General features: G+C 42.2%; 2 protein-coding genes across 4 annotated transcripts in view; both read right to left on the reverse strand.

Moving 5' to 3' along the window:
- Window positions 1-17,428, reverse strand: part of LOC135556713 (AT-rich interactive domain-containing protein 3B-like) — a 31,278-nt gene extending 13,850 nt beyond the window's left edge. For both annotated transcript variants that reach the window (XM_064990110.1, XM_064990109.1), the window contains exons 1-2: window positions 17,122-17,428; window positions 14,781-15,425 (exon numbers count right to left, since the gene is read on the reverse strand). In XM_064990110.1, the coding sequence (XP_064846182.1) occupies window positions 14,781-15,425; window positions 17,122-17,145 (669 nt within the window). In that variant the 5' untranslated portion in view covers window positions 17,146-17,428. The remainder of the gene's footprint in view (window positions 1-14,780; window positions 15,426-17,121) is intronic.
- Window positions 1-17,484, reverse strand: part of LOC135556712 (zinc finger protein 609-like) — a 648,963-nt gene that overhangs the window by 148,329 nt on the left and 483,150 nt on the right. The gene's annotated exons all lie outside the window — the stretch shown is intronic.

Raw genomic sequence — 17,484 nt, forward strand, 5'->3', positions numbered from 1 at the left:
AGTAAGATGAAAGTATGTTCAAGAATCATTATTTTGGGTAGTTCTTTTGGGTACCTTTTTCTTCAAAATATTCAAAAAGGACAAATATCAATGGCTCTGACCATTTAATAGGTGTTTTCAAGATCCCAAACAACATTTTTAAGCCATCATTGGGCATTATATACCAGTTATTTATGGAGATATGAATCCTTTCCAAAATGGTCCTACGGAGCTAGTTGGTGGTCGTTTTGGGAAATGTAGTATAAAATCACTGTTGTAAAAGCCGCCTGACGAATCAATGTCTCGCAAGATCCACTTAAATGGATGATTAATTTGTATTCCGCATAACAATACTTTTTCTTCATGCTCCCTGTGTTGTTTTTTTCTTCTTCGGTTCTCTCATGTAGCCAGATACACGTTAGTTCTGGAGACCACCAGACCTGGAATAGCTAGGGGGGGGCTATTCTTTAGGAACAGTCCATCTACACAAAATCTATTGAAAAGCCCTGTATGGTTCCCTGTGTGTTACGCTTTTAACTACAGTCCGTCGATACAGACAAATACAGCCAATCCATTGTAAAGGCCGTATTGTCGAGCCGTAACAGTACCCCTGTGAGTACAGCTGTCGCATGAAGCAGCAGTAATGGCCAAACCAGTGGCTATATATTATTCTAATAATGGCGGTCTGGTTGCCCTGGGCAACCGACCAATAGACTGGACCTTTCTATTGACGAGGAAGCAGATGCCCTGATCTGAGTGACTCGTTGGTAATAAAGTGAAAATAAAATCTGCTTCCCTGTTGAGGAGATAGTGAAATCCCACTATGGATCTGTCTATTGACAAAAAAGCTACACTTAGTCATCTCCTTTTAGTGATTACTTTCTAGGCTTTCAATTCTGACCACTTTATGTTCATTTAAGATACAACAGAGAGCAAAACGCAGATCAGGGTAAAAGTATTTGGGGAACTTCTATTTTTTCCCCACAATATAAATCACTTAGTTGATCTAAAACTCTAAAAGTATCCAATAATACACTAACTATAGTGAACAAAAATATAAAAACAGTTAGCTTATATTAGGAAATCAGTAATTCTATGGATCTATGGAGATCACATGACAGGGAATACAGATATGCAGATATCTGTTGGTCACAGATACATTTTTTTTAAGTAGTGGCGTGGATCAGAAAACCAGTCAGTATCTGGTGTGATCACCATATGCCTCATGCAGCGAGACACATCTCCTTTGCATAGAGTTGATCAGGTTGTTGATTGTGGCCTGTGGAATGTTGTCCCACTCCTCTTCAATGATGGTGCAAAGTTGCTAGATATGGGCGGAAACTGGAACACACTGTCGTACATGTCGATCCAGAGCTTCCAAAATATGTTCAATGGGTGACATGTCTAGGGAGTATACAGGCCATGGAAGAACTGGGACATTTTCAGCTCCCGGGAGTCGTGTACAGATCCTTGCGACATGGGACCGTGCATTATGTTGAAACATGAGGTGAAGGCAGCAGGTGAATGGCATGATAACGGGCCTCAGGATCTCGTCACGGTATCTCTGTGCATTCAAATTGCCATCGATTAGATGCAATTGTGTTCATTGTCCGTAGCTTTTCTAGTAATGAGCTTCATTACCAGCTGCTCCTGCAGTGTAACCTTATCCCTGAAACACACAGTTACAGCGCGGGGGGGGGGGGGCAAATCTTTCATCCAAATGATCTTTAATCAACTTATTGGGCCTCCACTCTCCCCTCCACAAGTCGAAATAATTGGTCTGGCCCTTTGCTGTGCCCGGGGTTATCTGAGCGGATAAGGGTCTTTATCCAACAGCGTTAGCTCAGTGATGTCATGGTTAGCCGGTGTGCCTGGTCACACGCAAGGATTAAACATGGCTGGCCCTGGCCCGACACCAGCACTGTGGAAGTTGTTTCTCGTCGGGTGGTGTGTGCATTCCGCACGTTTCAAGACTTTTATTTTTTTATTTCACCTTTATTTCACCAGGTAGGCTAGTTGAGAACAAGTTCTCATTTACAACTGGGACCTGGCCAAGATAAAGCATAGCAGTGTGACACAGACAACAACACAGAGTTACACATGGAGTAAACAATAAACAAGCCAATAACGCAATAAACAAGTCAATGACACAGTAGAAAAAAATAAAGTCTATATACAGTGTGTGCAAAAGGCATGAGGAGGTAGGCAATAAATAGGCCATAGGAGCGAATAATTACAATTTAGCAGATTAACACTGAAGTGATAAATGAGCAGATGATGATGTGCAAGTAGATACTAGTGTGCAAAAGAGCAGAAAAGTAAATAAAATAAAAACAGTATGGGGATGAGGTAGGTAGATTGAGTGGGCTATTTACAGATGGACAATGTACAGCTGCAGCGATTGGTTAGCTGATGAGGGAAATAAAAGTCTCCAACTTCAGTGATTTTTGCAATTCGTTCCAGTCACTGGCAGCAGAGAACTGGAAGGAAAGGTGGCCAAATGAGGTGTTGGATTTGGGAAGGATCAGTGAGATACACCTGCTGGAACGTGTGCTACAGGTGGGTGTTGTTATGGTGACCAGTGAGCTGAGATAAGGAGGAGCTTTACCTAGCATGGACTTGTAGATGACCTGGAGCCAGTGGGTCTGGCAACGAATATGAAGCGAGGGCCAGCCGACTAGAGCATACAGGTCAGTGGTGGGTGGGATAAGGTGATTTGGTAACACAACTGATGGCACTGTGATAGACTGCATCCAGTTTGCTGAGTAGAGTGTCGGAAGCTATTTTGTAGATGACATCGCCGAAGTCAAGGATCGGTAGGATAGGCAGTTTTACTAGGGTAAGTTAGGCGGCGTGAGTGAAGGCTTTGTTGCGAAATAGAAAGCCGATTCTAGATTTGATTTTGGATTGGAGATGTTTAATATGAGTGTATGACTGATAAGTTATTAATCTCCAAAGCTATTTGTTTTAAAAAAAGGAAACATTCGAAGAGACCAGATTGCTACAACATTATTGTATTATTGCTTTTCCCAATAAAGCTACTAAAATGGATGACATTTTAAAACATTTAAACTCCATTTTAGATATTTATAGAATCTTAAACCTCTTTTCAAACATTACCATCCTGTACTACACAATGCAAAATAAATCCAAATGAATGACAAGAAACGTATATATATATATATATATATATATATATATTTTTTTTTTTAACTCCACACCACTACCCCTCTATACCCCTCTCCACGCTATACTAAACATTAGGACCACCTTCCTAATATTGAGTTGCACCCTGTTGTCCTCAGAACAGTCTCAATTCATCGGAGCATGGACTCTACAAGGTGTTGAAAGCGTTCCACAGGGATGGTGGCCCATGTTGACTCCAATGCTTCACACAGTTGTGTCAAGTTGGGCTGGATGTCCTTTGGGTGGTGGACCATTCTTGATAGACAGGGGAAACTGTTGAGTGTGGAAAAACCCAGCAGCGTTGCAGTTCTTGACAAACCAGCACCTAGCACCATAATACCATGTTCATTATTTTGTCTTGCCCATTCACCATCTGAATGGCACACAATCCATGTCTCAAGATTTCTTTAACTGTCCCTAAAGAAATCCTTCTTTGATCCGTCTCCTACCCTTCATCTACACTGTTTGAAGTGGATTTAACAGGTGACAGCAATAAGGGATCATAGTTTGTGTGTGTGTGAGAATGTGTACACACACATTCAAAAGTTTGGGGTCACTTAGATATGTCAATGTTTTTGAAAGAAAAGCATCCGCAAAACACCAGTCTCAACATCAACAGTGAAGAGACGACTCCGGAATGCTGGCCTTCTAAGCTGAGCTGCAAAGAAAAAGTCATATCTCAGACTGGCCAATAAAAATAAAATATTAAGATGGGCAAAATAACACAAACACTGGACAGAGGAACTCTGCCTTGAAGGCCAGCATCCCGGAGTCGCCGTTCACTGTTGACGTTGAGACTGGACAGAGGAACTCTGCCTTGAAGGCCAGCATCCAGGAGTCGCCTCTTCACTGTTGGCGTTGAGAGTGGTGTTTTGCGGGTACTATTTAATGAAGCTGCCAGTTGAGGACTTGTGAGGCATCTTTCTCAAACTAGACATTCGAATGTCCTCTTGCTCAGTTGTGCACAGGGGCCTCCCACTCCTCTTTATATTCTGGTTAGAGCCAGTTTGCGCTGTTCCGTGAAGGGAGTAGTATGCAGCGTTGTATGAGATCTTCAGTTTCTTGGCAATATCCCGCATGGAATAGCCTTCATTTCTCAGAACAAGAATAGACTGACGAGTTTCAGAAGAAAGTGCTTTGTTTCTGGCCATTTTGAGCCTGCAATCAAACCCACAAATGCTGATGCTCCAGATACTCAACTAGTCTAAAGAAGGCCCGATTTATTGCTTCTTTAATTAGCAGTACAGTTTTCTGCTATGCTAACGTAATTGCAAAAGGAGTTTTCTAATGATCAATTACCCTTCTAAAATTATAAACTTGGATTAGCTAATACAATGTGCCATTGGAACATAGGAGTGATGGTGGCTGATAATGGGCCTCTGTACGCCTATGTAGATATTCCATTAAAAATCAGCCGTTTCCAGCAACAATAGTCATTTACAACATTAATGTCAACACAGTATTTCTGAACAATATTATGTTATTTTAATGGACAAAATAAATTGCTTTTTATATATAAACACTGCCAACTGCGCTTATTTTCAGCAAACTTAACATGTGTAAATATTTGTATGAACATACCAAGATTCAACAACTGAGACACAAGCTGATCCAAGTTCCACAGACATCTGACTAAAATAAATGGAATAATGTGTCACTGAACAAAGGGGGGGGGGTCAAAATCGAAAGTAACAGTCAATGCAGCTGGTGGCCACACCAGATACTAAGTACTGCAGTGCATCTCCTCCTCATGGACTGCACTAGATTTTTCAGTTCTTTCTGTGAGATGTTACCCCACTCTTCCACCAAGGCACCTGCAAGTTCCCGGACATTTCTGGGGGCCTAGCCCTCACCCTCCTTATACAACAGGTCGCAGGCGTGCTCAATGGGATAGAGATCCGGGCTCTTCGCTGGCCATGGCAGAATACTGACCTTCCTGTCTTGCAGGAAATCACGCACAGAAGGAGCAGTATGGCTGGTGGCATTGTCATGCCAGGATGAGCCTGCAGGAAGGGTACCACAGAAGGGAGGAGGATGTCTTCCCTGTAACACACAGCGTTGAAATTGCCTGCAATATGACATTCCGCCCCAGACCACAACGGACCCTCCACCTCCAAATCGATCAGCTGTTCGTCTTGTCTCCCTGTAGCGCTGCCTTAGGTGTCTCACAGTACGGACATTGCAATTTATTGCCCTGGCCACATCTGCATTCCTCATGCCTTAGGCATGCTGCAAGGAGGCACGTTCACGCAGATGAGCAGGGACCCTGGGCATCTTTCTTTTGGTGTTTTTCCAGAGTCAGTAGAAAGGCATCTTTAGTGTCCAGGGTTTTCATAACTGTGACCTTAATTGCCTACAGTCTGTAAGAGGTTGGTGTCTTAACGACCGTTTCACAGGTGCATGTTCATTAATTGTTTATGGTTCATTGAACAAGCACGGGAAACAGTGTTTAAAGCCTTTACAATGAAGATATGTGAAGTTAACTGAATATTTACGAATTATTATTGAAAGACTTATTTTTTTGCTGATGTACACACACACACACACACACACACACACACACACACAGTTGAAGTCAGAAGTTTACATGCATAAACTTGTTTTTCAACCACTCCATAAACATCTTGTTACCAAACCGTAGTTTTGGCAAGTCGGTTAGGACATCTACTTTGTGCATGACACAAGTAATATTTCCAACAATTGTTTACAGAAAGATTATTTCACTTATAATTCACTGTATCACAATTCCAGTGGGTCAGAAGTTCACATACACTAAGTTGACTGTGCCATTAAGCAGCTGGGAAAATTCCATAAAATGATGTCATGGCTTTCGAAGCTTCTGACAGAAGCATGTGAGCTTCTGATAGGCGAATTGACATCATTTGAGTCAATTGGAGGTGTACCTGTGGATGTATTTCAAGGCCTACCTTCAAACTCAGTGCCTCTTTGCGTGACATCATGGGAAAAAAAAATCCAAATCAGCCAAGACTTCATTAAAAAAAATGTAGACCTCCACAAGTCTGGTTCATCCTTGGGAGCAATTTCCATCTGTTCATCTGTACAAACAATAGTATGCAAGTATAAAACACCATGGGACCACGCAGCCATCATACTGCTCAGGAAAGAGACGTGTTCTGTCTCCTAGAGATGAACATGCTTTGGTGCGAAAAAGTGCAAATCAATCCCAGAACAACAGCAAAGGACCTTGTGAAGATGCTGGAGGAAACAGGTACAAAAGTATCTATATCCACAGTAAAACAAGTCCTATATCGACATAACCTGAAAGGCTGTTCAGCAAGGAAGAAGCCATGGCTCCAAAACTGCCATAAAAAAGCCAGACTACGTTTTGCAACTGCACATGGGGACAAAGATCATACTTTTTGGAGAAATTTCATCTGGTCTGATGAAACAAAAATAGAACTGTTTGGTCATAATGACCATTGTTATGTTTAAAGGAAAAAGGGAGAGGCTTGCAGGCCGAAGAACACCATCCCAACCATGAAGCACGGGGGTTGTGGCGGTGCTTTGCTGCATGAGGGACTGGTGTATTTCACAAAATAGATGGCATCATGAGGGAGGAAAATTATGTGAATATATTGATGCAACATCTCAAGACATCAGTCAGGAAGTTAAAGCTTAGTCGCAACTGGGTCTTGCAAATGGACAATGACCCCAAGCATACTTACAAAGATGTGGAAAAATGGCTTAAGGACAACAAAGTCAAAGTATTGGAGTGGCCATCACAAAGCCTGACCTCAATCCCATAGAAAATTTGTGGGCAGAACTGAAAAAGCGTGTGCGAGCAACGAGGCCTACAAACCTGACTCAGTTACACAAGCTCTGTCAGAAGGAATGGGCCAAAATCCTCCCAACTTATTGTGGGAAGCTTGTGGAAGGCTACCCGAAACATTTGACCCAAGTTAAACAATTTAAAGGCAATGCTGCCAAATACTAATTGAGTCTATGTAAACTTCTGACCCACTGGGAATGTGATGAAAGAAATAAAAACTGAAATAAATAATTCTCTACTATTATTCTGACATTCTACATTCTTAAAATAAAAGTGGTGATCCTAACTGACCTAAAACAGGGAATTTTTACTAGGATTAAATGTCAGAAATGGTGAAAAACAGAGTTTAAAATGTATTTGCCTAAGGTGTATGTAAACTTCTGACTTCAACTGTATGTATGCATACATTTCACACACATTCTCCAGAGTGGCAGGACTAATGTAAAAGGCATTTAACCCATAGGGTGGAACAGGACTAGGGGTGTAAAGGGTACATGTATTCGTACCGATGGTTCGGTCCGCACTGTGAATCCTAATTAATACCTACCAAAAAATGTACAAAATAAAAACAAAGGCCACTAGGCTATGCTGCGTTCTAGGCCTCGAGTAAATCTGAGCTGAACACATGCCAGGCTATTCCCTTAACTAGAGACTATACACAAGGTGTAAAATTCTATTCTTAAATGACGCATTCCAAAAACTGTCCTTTTGAGAGGCGCAGCCGGGATATAGTTCTATATGATGTCGAGTGGTGGGGTGGATAAACCAGAATTGGAGGATCTTCCATTGTCCTTTAAAAATCGCCAGTTTGGGAACATTTTAGCATCCCAGAAGATTCCCCAATGATGTACAGAGAGTTGTGGATCAAAACATTAAAACAGTGTGTTGCCACGCTCAACAACAATAGCCTATGCAGCTGCCAACACCTCACACACGTTGACCCATGTCACGCAGACGTCACCCCAGTACACCAGACTGGCACGAAAAGAAACAACATTGCCTCCCCTCTGAATTCAAGCAGCTGATTCTGACCGAGACGGAATAAATGACAAGAGTAGTAGGTATATATTTTTTTAAGTCTTTGGTTTATAGCTACGGATAGGAGAGTCGTCCGAGTTTGGCCGGGTATTCTGTCATTGTAAATAAGAATTGGTTCTTAACTGACTTGTCAAGTTAAATAAAAACGTTAAAAAAAATATTTAAAAAAATGCTTGTAAACAAATAACTGAGTTCATCATAAACCACATGAATAGATTGCTTTTTATAAAATACTGTTTTGTCGTTGTATTTAACTGCCAAAAATGCTGTACTAGAGGCCATTTCTTTAGTAGATGAGGTCACCATGTGTGAGAATGAGTAAATCACCAGTTTGAGAGCTTTTCAAGTGTTTTCTTCCGAGTCGTATGTGGTAGATTCCCACTTGGTTACGAACGCACCATGACACCGCCTCCTTCAGCGCCAGATGCACACTTGTGACCCTCATAAAAGGAGGCTTGTGTGTAGCACGATGGGGTAATGTGATTGGGCTGTCACTTATTTTTTATTTAACCTTTAACTAGGCAAGTCAGTGAATAACAAATTCTTAATTACAATGACAGTCTAGCCTGGTCAAACCCTCCCCTAACAAAGAACGACAATGGGCCAATTGTGTGCCATCCTATGGGGTGACAGCATAACAGCTGTACTTTTAGTTTATGGTTGACACACCTGGTTGGCCATTAGTCAAAATGGCATTTCTCAACTAGTTCAAACCACATGAATTCATCCAACCTTTATTTGCGACTTTCCCACCTCCTACATGGTTAAAAACGCAGCATCAGAATGGAAACTTGAGAGGCTTAACGTGTCGATCCGGTCACAACAACAATGCAAGGAACATTGTGAACGCTGAAACATTGTGAGCGGCATTTAACTTTCCCCAAAAATGCAATATGTACAAAACCATGGGTTCGGTGAACTGTTACACCCCTAGGCAGAACTAATGTAAAGACAGACCCTTTAACTTTCTCTACTTGGTTTATAAACCATCTTGTATCCACAAGACAGTTGGTCCTCATCAATCAACGTAAATGAGGCCAGAGTAAAACCAAATCAGGGCTGTGTTTAGGGCTCCATTGATCATGTGCAGCTGTGCTAAAACTGCAGCACAAAGCGTTGCCGAGCGACAGCTGAATTATGCAAGGACCAGGGGTGGTCAATGACGTAAGTACTGAATTGATTTAATTTAACCAGGCTAGCCTCGTTAAGACAAATAACTTTGTTATTGACAGAAATGAAGTACTAAAAAGAAGATCTCCTCTTGGGCCCACTCACAAGGTCAGGCCCCTTTAAACTCATGTTTATGGTATCGATTTTGCCATTAATAATATATAGTATTTAGCAGACTTTAAAAAAAATCCAAAGTGACACAGTGCCGCGTGCATTCAGTTCACGCATGGGTGGTCCCGGGAATCTAACCCACTATCATGGCATTGCAAGCACCACGCTCTACCAACTGAGAAACAGACGACCATTTTGTATTTGTATTTATTAAATGATCCCCATTAGCTGCTGCCAAGGCAACAACTACTCTTCCTGGGGTCCAGCAAAATTGAGGCAGTAAAAACATTACAATAAATTCATGACAGAATCCACAACACACTTAAGTGTGTGACCTCAGACCCATACTCCACTACCACATATCTACAACGCAAAATCCATGTGAACATGTATTATATAATGCGTATGTTATCCTGTGTGTGTACTGTATGCTTTCTATGCCTATGTTACTATTTGTTTATGAATTGAACCTTTATTTAATTAGGCAAGTCAGTTCAAAAGAACAAATTCTTATTTACATCTATTGAGCAAAAAGCTTTAAATTAAAACCCATCCTCCAATCTCTCATTTGTAAATGGATTTTATGGCATCTGCTAGCCTTTGTACGGACAGACAGTGCCATCAAACCAGTCTGGCTCTCCACCTCCATCTTTAATGACATTTGACCCTGAGACTAAGGAGGAAAACTAGTCTATAGGCTGCAGTAAAAGATGAAAGGGAATTAAAGCATTTGACTTATTCTTTATCCAGGACACTATCCTGGTACTACACCCATCCAACTTAAAAAAAAAAAAAAAAACTTTAAAATGTACTTATCTCACTGAGGAACAAGTTTGAATTAAACCAGAGATGTGGGGGAAGTATCTCTTTCTTTATGGTTTCTTAACTGGATTGAACACAGAAGGAATATCAGAAAGGTGTAATAATCTCAAAACAAATCCTCTCACCTCCACCACCATCTTTAATGAAAACTGACACTAGGACCAAAGAGGAAGACAATTCTATAGGGTGCAGTAAAGATGAAAAAGAAATGGAATGGTTCCAATTACAAGGGGTCGGGGTAGTGGATACATGACCTTGGGGGGGGCGGCTAAAATAATGTAAGAATGGATTACTCCCTTCAAAAAGAACAAGTAGAAGATTGACGTCAGGCACCTCTAAAGAAATCCGCACCCCACTCATTATCTTACACCACACCCAGGTAAAAGTCGCCCCACACCCAGCTAACTCAAAGTTTAATAAAAGCGTTTCTCAGTCTATGTCCAACCTTTTGTTAGTTCTTGGAGGTTTGTTACTGAAATACCTTTAATGCAGGGAAATTTACCTCATTTCTATCAGCATGTTAAATGTGCAACCAGATGGAGAAAAATAAATAAATAAAACTCGAGATCACCTTTACTCCACACACTGAGACGTAGACCTCCACACACTGAGACGTGCCCTCTATTTGGCAAATCTGACCATAATTATAACCTCCTGATTCCTGCTTACATGCAAAAACTAAAACAGGAAGTACCCGTGACGAAGTCTATAAAAAAAGCAGATGCTAAGCTACAGGACTGTTTTGCTAGCACAGACTGGAATATGTTCCAGGATTCTTCTGATGGCATTGAGGAGCATAACACATCAGTCACTGGCTTCATCAATAAGTGCGTCGATGATGTCGTCCCGAAAATTGACTGTACGTACATACCCTAACCAGAAGCAATGGATGACAGGCAACATCCGCACTGAGCTAAAGAGTAGAGCTGCTGCTTTCAAGAAGCAGGACTCTAACCCCGAAGCTTATAAGAATGGATGACAAAGGAACACCTATGTGAGAATGCTGTTCATTGACTACAGCTCAGTGTTCAACACCATAGTGCCCTCAAAGCTCATCAATAAGCTAAGGACCATGGGACTAAACACCTCCCTCTGCAACTGGATCCTGGACTTCCTGACGGGCCGCCCCCAGGTGGTAAGGGTAGGCAACAGCACGTCTGCTACACTGATCCTCAACACGTGGGCCCCTCAGAGGTGCATGCTCAGTCCCCTCCTGTACTCCCTGTTCACTCATGACTGCACGGCCAGGCATGGCTAGACTCCAACACCATCATTAAGTTTGCCGATGACAACAGTGGTAGGCCTGATCACCAACAACGACGAGACAGGATATAGGGAGGAGGTCAGAGACCTGGACGTGGGGTGCCAGGACAACAACCTCTCCCTCAATGTGAACAAGGCAAAGGAGATGATTGTGGACTACAGGGAAAGGAGGACGGAGCACGCCCCCATTCTCATCGACGGGTGGAGCAGGTTGTGGAGCACAAAAAAAGACAAATTCAACACCATCTTTCATCGAATCAGATGGCTTATTCATCACAAAACCATTTGATGTTGCCAATTATTTGAGTGATTATTTCATTGGCAAAGTGGCAAACCTAGGCAGGAAATGCCTGACAACAAAAAGTGAGCAATTATATCCATGTATAACAAAAACAATGAAAGAAAAGCAGTGCAAGTTTGAATTTTGTCAAGTTAGTGTGGGAGGGCCTCCCGGGTGGCGCAGTGGTTAAGAGCGCTGTACTGCAGCGCCAGCTGTGCCATCAGAGACTCTGGGTTCCCGACCAGGATCTGTCGTAACCGGCCGCGACCGGGAGGTCCGTGGGGCGACGCACAATTGGCCTTTTTGTTAATGTTCAATAATGACAAATCTCCTGGCATTGCCAACTTAGATGGAAAGTTATTGAGGATGGTAGCCGACTCTATAGCCACTCCTATCTGTCATATCTTTAATATGAGCCTAGAGGAAAGTCTTTGTCCTCAGGCCTGGAGGGAAGCCAAAGTAATTCCCCTACCCAAGAGTGGTATAGTGGCCTTTACTGGTTCTAAAAATTGTGTTGGAACAAATACAATGCTATTTCTCTGTAAACAAATTAAGTACTAGACCTCAGCTGAATCTGGTAATGAACGGTGTGGCTGTTGACCAAGTTGAGCAGACTAAATTACTTGGCGTAAACTTAGATTGTAAACTGTCATGGTCAAAACATATAGATTCAATAGTTGCAAAGACGGGGAGAGATCTGGCCGTAAAAAAGAGATGCTCCGTTTGTTTTGACACCACACTCCACAAAGCAAGTCCTGCAGGCTCTAGTTTTATCTAATCTTATTGTCGAGTCGTGTGGTCCAGTTCTGCAAGGAAAGACCTAGTTACGCTGAAGCTGGTCCAGAACAGAGTGACACATTTTGCTCTTAATTATAACCAGAGGGCTGATATTAATACTATTCATGCCAGTCTCTCTTCGATAAGAGTTGAGGAGAGACTGACTTCGTCACTTCATTTAATAAGAAACATTAATGTGTTGAAAATCCCAAATTGTTTGCATAGTCAACTTACACACAGCACTGACACACACACCTACCCCACCAGACATGCCACCAGGGGTCTTTTCACAGTCCCCAAAGCCAGAACAAATTCAAGAAAACGTACAGTATTATATAGAGCCCTTATTGCATGGAACTTCCATCTCATATTGCTCAAATAAACAGCAAACCTGGTTTCAAAAAACAGATAAAGCAACACCACATGGCACAACGCTTCTCCCCTATTGGACCCAGATAGTTTGTGTGTATGCATTCACATGTAGGCTGTGTGCGCCTTTAAAAGAAATCTATCAATCAAATGTATTTATAAAGCCCTTCTTACATCAGCTGATGGCACAAAGTGCTGTACAGAAACCCAGCCTAAAACTCCAAACAGCAAGCAATGCAGGTTTAGCAGCACGGTGGCTAGGAAAAACTCCCTAGAAAGGCCAGAACCTAGGAAGAAACCTAGAGAGGAACCAGGCTATGAGGGGTGGCCAGTCCTCTTCTGGCTGTGCCGGGTGGAGATTATAACAGAACATGGCCAAGATGTATGCATGTATGTAGTTCTGTCCTTGAGCTGTTCTTGTCTAATGATGTTCTGTATAATGTTTCATGTTTTGTGTGGACCCCAGGAAGAGTAGCTGCTGCTAATGGGGATCCTAATTAAAATATCAAATACTGGTACCCCATGCATATAGCCTTGCTATTGTTATTTTACTGCTGCTCTTTAATTATTTGTTACTTTAAATTTCTTATTTTTGTAGGTATTTCTCTTAACATTTTTGATTCGGGTCTTGTAGGTAAGCATTCCACTGTAAGATCTACACCGGTTGTTTTCGGCGCATGTGACAAATAGAATTTGATTTGATGTCATATTCATTCACAAATACTAGTCTCACACTTTATGGCCTATCACATCTCATTCTGAACCAGCTGCTTCCAGTAGTTCCCATTCATTCAACAGTGTCTTGGACAGAGGCCAAGGCTACTTAGCTCTGCCAAGAACCCTTCTGTGTGAAGAGTGTGGAGGGTACCCTCCCAAACGGCACCATATTCCCTATATAGTGCACTACTTTTGACCAGAGTCCATGTAGAAAGTAGTGCACTATATTGGGAATAGGGTGCCATTTGGGAAGTAAACAAGAAGAAGTCACACGAGCCAAAAGGAGAAGGTGGGAAAACCCCTGGAGCGCCCGGCTGAATAAACTCCCCTCCTGTTGGGCTAGTGGCCAGGAAGACACGATGACAAAGAAGAAAGTGGTAGAATAACCTCCTCTCCCCTTCCTGTTGGGCTAGCTGCCAGGAGAACACAGTTCTCTGTGCTCTCTGCCTGACCTCTACATGTGAAGAAACAGGAAGCAGAAGCAGTGCAGGCTGTCTGTGTAAATTCAATTGTTAAGAGGATTTCAGTGGTGCTACAAGCAATGCCAAAGTCATGAGTTCATGTCCAATAAGGATCACACCCCTACTAAAGAATCCACTAATCTCAGTGTGCTGGCCAGCTATTCAATTTATGTTAACAGCCTGTCAAGAGAATAGAAAAATGTAGGCTCTATGCAATCACTCTCGTCTACCAAGTCATTTAGGATAAAAACACAGTTTTGCTAAAGTGGGACATAGTACGTTACTATATTATTTTAGCAGAAGGAGTAGAGATGGCAGTGTGCCAGTGTTCGGTCCTTGACTCTCAGTGTGAGTGGGTCAACAGAGAGTAAGGAGGGATGGAAACAAAACAACCCCCCCCCTCCCTCCCTCACTGTGAAGCATTATACAAGTTTCATATGAAGCCAGTCATTAAAAGTGACTACATACCACTTCGCAGTAGGCAAACAGTAGATAATAGCCTGTTTTACATAGAACTGCTGTGAGGAGGGGAAAAGAACTCCATGAACACTTTTGAAACCTGGTAAAGTGTGTGTGGATTCAATATGATGTCTGCTGCTGGGCTGTTTGCTGCACATGGGACACCTAATGCCAATTTCTTGGTAAACGCATGCACACCATCAGTGTCGTCCTACAGTTTAGGCTACACATTCCCTGTAGAGACCCATTCCAATGTTCTTGAAGTGGAAGTAGATCACACTCCTGGCTTTTGGAATGTAAAATCTTACCACAAAACATTTACAGAGTGTAAGGGGTTGAAGGGTGAAATACAACTTACTTGTTTGAATGGTCCATCATCAAAGCTCCAATCTCCAAATCCATTGGACGATGTGAAGGAGTGTTGTTCTGTGGTAGACTGGTCCTTCTCCTCAGACTCTTTCTTTAGATTCATAGGAAGGGAAGCGGCGCTGGGTGTAGCAGCCGCTGACGGAGAGGTCGAATACAGAGGAAAAGATAAGGAAGTATCCTGTTGTAGTGGAGACATCCTCGTCATGTGGCCACCATCATCCTCATCCTCACTGTTCTCTTCTTCATATGCCGTCCTTTCTTCTTCCTCATCATCTTCCTCTGACCCTTCACCTCCCAGTCCCTCTTCTCCATTCTCCCCATGCACACCACTTTGAGTGTTGGTGTTACTACCACCAGCCTCGGTCTGTTGCTGACTCATCCGAGGGGTCCTTCCTGTCCCGGTTCCTTCCACCCGTTTGCCCAGGAAGGCAGAGTCCAGGGGGGCTCCAGTGTTCCGGGTGGCAGTTACGTGTTTAATGAACATCATCTGGGCCTGGCGGAGGTGTTTCTCCTGCCGGTCCATCTCCAGCTTGGCCTCCTGCTGTCTCTGGAGCTGCTCCATCACAGCCTCTAGTCTGACACCAACAGGGCTACCCAGACCCAGACCACCCCCAACCTCCTGCGATAGGTTGGGCTGTAGGGAGAGGAAAGCAACAAAATGTAGAGTAAATATATTGTAAACAGATATCTTATTTTTCCCCACAGATGTAAGGAAGTAAAAATATTGTACAAAAAGATACATTATGGAATTTATAGACTAGAGATAAACAATGTACACACAGATACATTGTGGAGGCCATCATTTTAAATAGCAGATATATAATAATTAAGATTTTTTTCCCCAAAGATAGAATATTCTTATTTGTATAGTTATGTAGTTTATGGCTGGGTGTTACAGGGGTGTAAGATTGTGTCCTATATGTGGGGTTCTGGGTAGACAGCAGATCCAACCTGCTCGGTTACAGCTGCACCAGGGTCGGACAGCATTCCTGTGTATATCAAGACAGGGTTTCCAAACTAAATCAGCTGCCCCCCTAACTGCATATTTTGTTTTGTTTTTCCCCCAAGCACTACACAGACAATTCAAAGAATGAAAGCTTAATGATGAGTTGGTTATTTAAATCAGCTGTGTAGTGCTGATTTAGCACAAGATATGTCTCTGAAGATGTTCCTCAATCCAAGGATGAGAAATGCGTTGTACTCCGAATTGTCTTATTATCCTAACTGTTACACAGTAAATATTAAACTGCTAGCTTAATAAGTATAGCAGTTGTTCAATCTTCTCAGTTTAACAGTTGGAATAATAGGCCAATTCGGAGTCCAATACATATCTCATCCCTGGATTGAGGTACGTTTTCCAAGCCATATCTCACAATGGCTACACTGTGTCCTTAATATACACAGGGATGCGGTCTGCCCCTAGTGCAGCCAGTAAGCAAGCATGTCGGATCTGCTGGCTAGGGTTCTGGGTAGAGCCTCGACCACTCCACTTCAGAATTTTACCTTCACAATGTATGGTCAGCTGTTAACATATAGGTCTATAAGTTACCCTGAAAGAAAATGGCGACAGTGTAAGAGTAAACACAGTTTCTATAATTGGCTTTTCTTTTCAGCATGTTCAAAGTTATTTAAAAAGCGTTTCAAGGAGAGGCATGTTTCCTTTGATAAACAGGGGCAGTTACCTACCACACGGTATTATGCCCAATAAGACATCAAAAGGGAAAATATGATTCATTAAATATTATTTATTAAACCAAATTAGTTAAATAAAATATGCCCCTATCGAAATGACCGTTAGTACAGTCCACAATTATTACTATTTTTTTTTTAATAAATAGGATACACTGGCACGTGGATGGCTCAAACAAACTTATTGTTGAGAAAAATAAAATCTCACGCCTGGTCTACATTACATTTAAACCATTCCAACAGATGAATTTACAATTACGATTGATCTACAAAGGGTTATAAGGTGAATAGAAAACATGTTGTCGAATGTTTATTTCACGAGATTCCATCGACAACTTTCTAAAAGGTGATATCTTCTGCTCCGTGGTGATGGTATAGCAAACATGACGTGTACAACAGTCGCCTACTTTTCCAAAGTAGTGTCTCAATCTTTAAACACGTATAGGAATAAGGTAAACAATTCACCGACCAGGTAACACAATGTCGTCCCATCATGGTTTATTAAATATTAGTTTCAAAAGTGTAAAACTACATATCACTTTCGCGACTGTTGCCCAATTTGTTACAGTATCTAACTAAATGGGGGAACGGTGCCAAAGGAAACCCTCCGTCAGCAGCGAACTGACTCGATCGAAACTCACCATTTGCGATTTCGAGTTTTCCATCCTCCCCTCAGCTTCCCAATTTAACCTTCTTTTCCACTCGTTCTCTCTCCTACGTAAATCAATTTATATGCCAATATAGTTTATTATGATAAACGTTCGGTTGAAATCCATATAATGCCTGTAACTGTTGTGATAGGAAGATTGGCGAGGAGGCCAGTGTAGGGTAAATGCCGGGCCTCACCTCCCTGACCGCAGCCTGAACATAAAAAACCCACCCTGGTCTTGATTGTCTTTGCCTGTATAGGTTAGTAGTCTACTACACCCCCACAGTAACAAGAGAAGGCCCGCCCTACTTCAAAAGTGGTGCCTCTTCGTTCGCAACATGATGGTGTTGGCCAA

This window comes from Oncorhynchus masou, chromosome 15, assembly GCF_036934945.1.
Source record: "Oncorhynchus masou masou isolate Uvic2021 chromosome 15, UVic_Omas_1.1, whole genome shotgun sequence".
Taxonomy (NCBI): Eukaryota; Metazoa; Chordata; class Actinopteri; order Salmoniformes; family Salmonidae; genus Oncorhynchus; species Oncorhynchus masou.